The sequence below is a fragment of the Mustelus asterias genome, chromosome 7, assembly GCF_964213995.1.
Source record: "Mustelus asterias chromosome 7, sMusAst1.hap1.1, whole genome shotgun sequence".
Taxonomy (NCBI): Eukaryota; Metazoa; Chordata; class Chondrichthyes; order Carcharhiniformes; family Triakidae; genus Mustelus; species Mustelus asterias.
This window is the reverse complement of record NC_135807.1, coordinates 134,321,312-134,329,610: the sequence shown is the minus strand read 5'-3', so window position 1 is coordinate 134,329,610 and position 8,299 is coordinate 134,321,312. Positions and strand designations below refer to the sequence as shown.

General features: G+C 46.2%; 1 protein-coding gene across 2 annotated transcripts in view; it reads right to left on the bottom strand.

Annotated features, from left to right (window-relative positions):
• Positions 1-1,741: 1,741 nt before the first annotated feature.
• The window catches only part of znf516 (zinc finger protein 516), a 152,990-nt gene continuing 146,432 nt past the window's right edge, over positions 1,742-8,299 (bottom strand). For both annotated transcript variants that reach the window (XM_078217155.1, XM_078217156.1), the window contains exon 6: positions 1,742-3,078. In XM_078217155.1, coding sequence (XP_078073281.1) covers positions 2,852-3,078 — 227 coding nt within the window. In that variant the 3' untranslated portion in view covers positions 1,742-2,851. The remainder of the gene's footprint in view (positions 3,079-8,299) is intronic.

The following is an 8,299-nucleotide window of genomic DNA, read 5'->3' as shown; positions in this document are numbered from 1 at the left end:
GGGTTTTCCTCCTGTGTGAAGCACGCACCACCCCCTCCCCGCCCCCAATTCCCCTTCCAACAAAAACAGGATCTGTCGGAAAGAGAGGTGTGTTCCGGGAATTTCTGCATCTGGGTCCCAGATTTAGGCCGGAGTTCTCCCATCCCGCCCACCACTGGAATTTTAGCTGGCGGGCTGCGGACAATGTAAAACCCCATTGACGGTGGAGTGAGAATTTCCGGCTTTTAGACCAGCGTGGCTGGAGACTTCCACCCTTATTTTTTTAAGTTGCCTTTCTGCCTTGTTTTTTTGGTTTGGGCAGTTCCCTTCCTGTTGGGGCTGCCCTTCTTGCTTTGTTCCTGAGTTTGTTCTATTTTTCCTTTAGTTTATTAGTCACAAGTAGGCTTACATTAACACTGCAATGAAGTTACTGTGAAAATCCCCTAATTGCCACACTCCAGCGCCTGTTCGGGTGCACTGAGGGAGAATTTAGCACGGCCATTGCACCTAACCAGCATGTCTTTCAGGCTGTGGGAGGAAACCAGAGCATCCGGGGGAAACCCACGCAGACATGGGGAGAACATGCAGACTCCGCACAGACAGTGACCCAAGCCGGGAATCGAACCCGGGTCCCTGGCACTGTGAGGCATTTGGTTTATTTGGTTGGCATCAGAAAGAAGTGCAACTGTGTCCCGCCGGCCATTTTCAAAGTTCTGCTGAGTCTCCATGACTGTGTGAAAATCTGGGCCCCATGGATATTAAACTCCTCCAGAAATCAATTTACTGGGATAAATGGGTGGCACAGCTTAGCACTGCTGTCTCATAGCGCCAGGGACCTGGGTTCGATTCCCGGCTTGGGTCACTGTCTATGCGGAGTCTGCACATTCTCCCCGTGCCTGGGTGGGTTTCCTCTGGGTGCTCTGGTTTCCTCCAAAGTCCAAAGACATGCTGGTTGGGTGCATTGGCCATGCTAAATTCTCCCTCAGTGTTACCCAAACAGGTGCCGGAGTGTGGTAACTAGGGGATTTTCACAGTAGCTTCATTCCAGTGTTAATATATGCCTACTTGTGACACTAATAAATAAACTTATACATAATAGGGACAGGCCATAAAATCAGTGTTGCACTCGATCCTGTCAGTTTCCCAATGGGTGGCTTTGATTAAAATGAACCTCTACTCCATGCAGAAATGACAGTGAGAAATAAATGTGTGTGTTTAGCCTGGTGTGCGGCTGAGCCTTGACCGTGTGATGCATGAGTTACCACACAAATGGGGGAGAACAGAATCTTCAGAAAAAAGAGTCAGTAAAATTCTCAGAATCCAAAGCGATAATAGAATTGAATTTATTGAATCTCCATAAACCGGAGGCAATGGCCATCGCAACATACAGCATCCATTAGAGTGCGTTGCGGAGGCCCACTGTTGCTCTCTCTACTGGTGTTTGGCCATTCTGTCCCTCGTCTCTCTCTCTCTTTCTCCGCAAAAATGGTCCTCGCGGAGCCAATGACACACTGCTTGAGAACGTTTAGCGGATCCTTACGATTGTCAACTGGCTGGTGTTTTTCATCTGTACCCATCCATATGTAGTAACTAGGCTGCCATTGCATGCTTGCTATCATACAGGTTGTTCCTGCATTCGTGCTAATTGGTGATCAGAGGGTAAAGAGCCCCCCCCCCCCCCCCCCACCCCCACCCGGCCCACCCACCCCATTCTCTGCCTCCCTCGAGTTTACCCTCAGAAGAGGTATTCCAGACCCTCAGAGTCACTTGTATTGAATTTATGTTGTACACTGATGGCTTCTCCTTGCATCCCGTAATCCCAATTCAGGGGAAACCTCAAAAGAGGAAATGAAAATCCAAAATTGCCAAAACAGAAGAGGTAAAGAGAGTTTTTTAAGTTGAAGAGGATAGCAGTATAACAACAAGAACTCTTCAGGAATTTGTGTTACATATAGTCCTGAGTGTTGACGCAATATCTTTTAGTCTGCAGCCGATGGACATGGCTGTTGGGTCTTATTCATTCAACAAGATAAACCCAAGGCTTCTGACTAAGAAACCACCTTTTGTGGCTTCTCTGTTTGTTTTTTCAGTAAAAGTTAATGGTTTGATAAAATATCCTGAAAAGTAGATGAACAAAGAGTTATCCAAACTCAGTTCATATTTTTAAAAAAACACACGATAGTGAGTTAATGTTAACATTTAGTACCTTCCCATCAACAGATAATAAGAATGCTTCTTGTTGACATGGTCTGCCATCCTGGCTTTACACTTTTAACATGAATTATGTTTGTCTAAAGAGTGTTCAATCATAATTTTTCTTAAAAAACGTACAAATGCACCGTTGATAAATTTTGGATCTTCCTTGTCTAACAATGAGTTTCGAAGATGTGGTAAGGGCTAAGTTGCATGTCCAGCATAATGTACATTAATAACACCAATAAGTGTTGGATTGTCTAGCATCTGCCCATCGCAAAACCATGGCTGTATTTTCCAAAGTCCATCAACATCTAAGGAAAGGCCAAAAAGCAAGACTGTGTGACTAAAACAGTGAGGATTTGACCATTTTGCATCCTAGATATCCAATAAAAATAAATGTATTCTGAGTGGACAATCAGCGTTCCGCTTGCAATTGTCTGTGGGCCTGCATTCATCAAGAAAATGAGAAGAAGCCAACATTCGGGTCGCACTGTCGAATAAATGGCTGTTCCCTGAATCCATGAGTCCTCAACAGATTGTATCGCTGCAGTCAAACTCCCCCACCCTGCCCTACCTCACTGCCCCAATCCTTTGTGGAATGGTCCCACTACATCTCACTCAATGTGAATGGAAATATCCTGAAATTTGCAGGCCAGAAATAGGTTCGGACACAATCTCATTCCTGTACCGTTGTCCCTGAAGCCTGGCAACCCGTCGAAAAGTGACCAAACTGTTTCTCCATTGCCTTGTAGAGGTCGATGTCACTCCGCGAGAGTCGGAAGCGGCGATCCGGATACTGGGTGTTGTCGAATGGCAGGCGATGGACACACTGCACGTGCGTTTTCAGGTTTCCCTTCTGCGATGAACTGTAGGGACAGTATCTGCATTGGAAAGGTCTCTCTGCTGGGAGACAGAAGAAGAAAAGAGATTTAAGGGTCATCCAGTTTTCAGATATTGAATAGACTTTTGTGTGCTTTCTGTCTTATCTAGAATAAGTCACGAGTCCTCCTGAGATATGTCTCCAATTCTGGCACCTACCCCAAGCCTAATTTTCATCACGCCATCACTGGGGGCGGAGTGGGGGTGGGGGGGGGAGGGGGGAGGGGGGGTGGCGTGCCTTCAGCTACCTAAGCTCTGGAACCTTCTCCATAAACCACTCTGCCTTAACACCTCCCTCTATTCTCCTCTAAGATGCTACTTCAAATCCCATCTCTTTGACCAAGCTTTTGGTCAACTGTCCCAACATCTTCTTATGTAGCTCGGTGTCAAATCTATTTTGATAACGCACCCACAAAGTGCTTTGGAATGTTTTGGGATATTAACCACACTAGCCGAAATCTCCTGTCCGCCTTCACGGCTGGGATTCTCCAATGCCGCTGGGAGTGAATGGAGTTTTGGCTGGAACACCAGATCTTCCATTCTCACTCGCAGTGGGTACACCATGGACAAGGCCGAAGAATCCCACCCACTTTGTCAATGCGAGTTGCCATTGTTATTGAGAGTATGTGCTGAAATGTATTGCCTGACTAAATGTTTGACAGGTAGGAACTGTGATGCACTCTGGATGTCTGCAACATAGAATCATAGAATCCCACAGTGCAAAAGGAAGCCATTCGGCCCATCGAGCCTGCACCAACAACAACCCCACCCAGGCACTATCTCTGTAACAACACATATTTACCCTGCTAATCCCCTGGGCGGCACGGTGGCAAAGTGGTTAGCACTGCTGCCTCACAGTGCCAGTGACCAGGGTTCGATTCCTGGCTTGGGTCACTGTCTGTGCCGAATCTGCACATTCTCCCGTGTCTGGGTGGATTTCTTCTGGGTGCTCCCGGTTTCCTCCCACAGTCCAAAAGACGTGCTGGTTTGGTGTATTGGCCATGCTAAATTCTCCTTCAATGTAACCGAAGGGATGCTAGAGTGTGGCGACTAGGGGATTTTCACAGTAACTTCATTGTTATTGTAAGCTTACTTCTGACGCAAATAAATAAAGACACTAAGGGAGAATTTAGCATGACCAATCCACCTAACCCGCACAGCTTTGCACTGTGGGAGGAAACCGGAGCACCCGGAGGAAACCCATGCAGACACGGGGAGAATGTGCAGACTCCACGCAGACAGTGACCTGAGGCCAGAATTGAACCTGGGTTCCTGGCACTTTGAGGCAGCAGTGCTAACCACTGTGCCACCGTGCCACCCACAAAGAGTGGAAGCAAGGGTGAAAGGCCAAGAGGTGAAAGTTCTTCGCTAAATACGGAGCAAGTTTATGCTTCTCTGCAGAAAGAATGGAATGAGAGACAACAAAGATCAACTACTCTTATCTTCACCCTTAAGTCCTCTCTCTGCTCTTCAGTTTGTCATTGGAGATCAACCTTCCCGCACTAAGGAAACCAGCAGAACGTGACAGAAACAACTGTCGACGTTTCATGGCCTTTTTCTCAAAATGGAAACATTCCTGCCAGGGCAGTCGCTAAAAATAGACGGTATAGGCGGGCAATCATTTTTGCAACAAAATTAAAATAGATTTTCTATTAGCCCAGAGAGTAACAGGCAGTAAATTCAGAATTGAAACTGGCTGCTTCTAATTGGAGCCTTGTGGACAACACGCACAAAAAAAAAATACCTATCCATCTTTGCAGTTACTTCCTGCATCTAAAATTCTCACATCATGTCCAGATCAAAACAAGTAGCACACACCACAGAGAAAACGGGACACTTTTGGAGCGATAAAATTGCTCCGAATTGAAAGGAAAAGAATGAACGAAAGATATTAAAATCATTAATATCAAACAGCACAGGGAAGTTCTTTGACTCCTAACTTCTTGTAACAAAAGGTCACAGTCCGGTTGGCTAAGTTGTAGATTCAACATGGCGATTATTTTTAAGTGGAGAAAATTGAAAATTCTTTCTTTGTTAAAATATGAATTTCCTGCAGTAAATCAGTGAATGTGTTTTCTCTGCAAAGCTAAATCATTCACCGCAGGCTGATATACAATTCCAGAGGGACCAATTCATCACTAGATACAACTTAACCAAAGGTCTGGGACCACCAGCATTCCACATATAATATACAATAAGGGAGACTTGCCTCAATGTTTTGCAAATAGTAAATGATTAAATTACTACCATTGCATGTCTGCTAGTTTGGAAATGTTGAATTGTAGTTGGAGTGGTAGTAGTTAAACTGAAAACCTGACCGCAGCTTGAACACATTACTAGAAGCTTCTATAAGTGCCACTGCTAAAAGTAGTGTTTAGAGTTTGAGCGTATTTATTAGTGTTATAAGTAGGCTTACATTAACACCACAATGAAGTTACTGTGAAAATTCCCTAGTCGCCACACTCTGGCACCTGTTTGGGTACACTGAGGGAGAATTTAGCATGGCCAATGCACCTAACCAGCACGTCTTTCAGACTGTGGGAGGAAACCAGAGCAACCAGAGGAAACCATGCAGACATGGGGGAGAATGTACAGACTCCGCACAGACAGTGACCCAAGCCGGGAATTGAACCTGGGACCATGGCGCTGTAAGGCAGCAGTACTAACCACTGTGCCACCGTGCTGCAGGTGTAGTAGCCTATAACTGCATTGAAAGCTGGAGGAACGGGCACTTATACAGCGTCTTTCTTAAACCCAGGATGTCTCAAAGCGCTTTACTGCCAATGAAGTACTTTTGAAGTGCAGTCACTCTCGCAACATAGGTAAACCCGGCAGATGACGTATGCACAGTAAGTTCCCACAAACAGCAATGTCATCATGATCAAATTATCTGTTCTTCAAAACATTAGGCTTTTTGTTACGTCCTCGCTCGTCCCGAAACTGTAAAATCCCACCCGAGGGCAACGGACCTTTCTGTGTTCCGGCCCCTCATCCACTCAATTCCTGTGGCGGGCGGGGCGGTAAAATTCCAGCAATAGAAACTAGGGGTGAGAGTAGGCCATTCGGCCCTTCGAGCTTGCTCCCCCATTTAATATGATCATGGCTGGTCCTCGATCGCAATGCCATATTCCCACTTTCTCCCCATACCCCTTGATGCCATTAAAATCTAAAAAAAATTTATCTCTTTCTTGAATACATTCAGTGACTTGGTCTTCACAGCTTTCATGGCTGAGAAATGGCACGGTGGCACAGTGGTTAGCACTGCTGCCCCTCAACGCCAGAGACCCGCATTTAATTCCTGGCTTGGGTCACTGTCTGTGCAGAGCTTTTCCTTAATTCATTCCTGGTACATGGGCATCGCTGGCTGGGCCAGCATTTATTGCCCATCCCTAATTGCCTGAGGGCAGTTGAGAGTCAACCACATTGCTGTGGCCCTGGAGCCACAAGTAGGCCAGACCAGGTAAGGACGGCAGATTTCCTTCCCTAGAGGACATTAGTGAACCAGATGGGTTTTTCTAACAATCGACAATGGTTTCATGGTCATCAGTAGACTCTTAATTCCAGATAATCTTTTGTTTATTGAATCCAAATTCCACCATCTGCCGTGGCGGGATCCGAACCTGGATCCCCAGAGCATTAGCTGAGTTTCTGCATTAATAGTCTAGCAATAATACCACTTGGCCATTGCCTCCCCATCGGAGTCTGCACGTTCTCCCTGGGTCTGCGTGGGCTTCCTCCGGGTGCTCTGGTTTCCTCCTACACTCCAAAGATGTGCAGGTTAGGTGGATTGGCCATGCTAAATTGCCCTTTAGTCCTGAACATGTGTAGGTTAGGGGGATTAGTGGGGTAAATCCATGGAGTTATAGGATAGGCCAGGTAAAGATACTCTGTCGGAGAGTTGGAGCAGACTCGATGGACCGAATGGTCTCCTTCTGCACTGTAGGGATTCTATGATTCTAAATTCACTTTAAGTGAAGGAATTTTCCTCATCTCAGTCCTAAATGGCCTACCCTGTATCCTGAAACTGTGCCCCCTGGTTCTAGATTCCCCTATAGGGAAATCATGCTTCCTGCATCTAGTCTGTCCAGCTCGGTTAGAATTTTGTACATTTCAATCACATCTCCTCTCATCCTTCAAAACCCTAGTGAATACAGGCTCAGTCCAATCTCTCCAATAGGACAGTCTCGCCAACCCCAGTATCAGCTCATGACCCTCCGCTGCTCTCCCTCTGTGACAAGAATATCCTTTCTTAGTTGGGGAGGATCTGGACTGAGGATAAATGTTCGCCAGGATACCGGAGAGAACACATTCTTCGCTTCTTCCAAGTAGCACCAATGGGATCTTTCACGTCCCACTGAGAGGACAGATAGTGGCCAATAGTGGATTGGATCAGGCAAAAAGGTAAAGTTGCCATAGTCCCAGATGACCATCGGCTGTTCTGCCCTTTGAGGGGGGAGAGCTGACTGGTAGTGATTTAACCTGACGATCACCATAACTCAAGCGAGGGGCAAGGCTGAAAAGGCGGGGCCTTCATGAATAACCTCAGGCAGTGCGGTAATTGAACCCACGCTGTTGGCATCACTCCGCATCAGGAACCAGATCATTCAAGATGGCGCCGGAGCGTGGTGACTTCTTGTGAGCTGTCCCCAGCATACCCTCGAATTCTATCCTTTACTCTCATTCTATGCTTTTTAAACTGCACTCTAACTCTCTTAAACTCTCGACACTACATTCTGCATTCTCTCCTTTCCTTCTCCCCTATGTACTCTATGGACGGCACGCATTGTCTGTTTGACGCGCAAGAAACAATACTTTTCACTGTATCCCCATACATGTGACAATAATAAATCAAATCAAATCGCTGTCCAGCTAATTGAGCCAAAGCCACTCCCCAAAAGACGCCTGTAAAGGGCCACAAAACTGAATCAGGTAACGCACGGAGTGGGATTTGAACCACAACATTCAGATTCAGAGACTCAAGTGCTAACCATCGAGCTACAACTGAGGCTTGTGCCTACGGAAATCTGTGAAAGGTCACTAGTTCTGTGTCCTTTGAGAAATTCCCAGATTTTAAAGTTCAAGGTCTGCAGCACTGAGGATAAATAATGCAGCGATAAGTGGACAACATCATGTATCGGGTAATGAGCAGCAGGGACCTGTCATCTGCCCCACTGATTGGAACTGACACCACAGGATGGGTGAGTGATTATAAAAGTGTAAAATAAAAGAACAATCCATCGCTGAT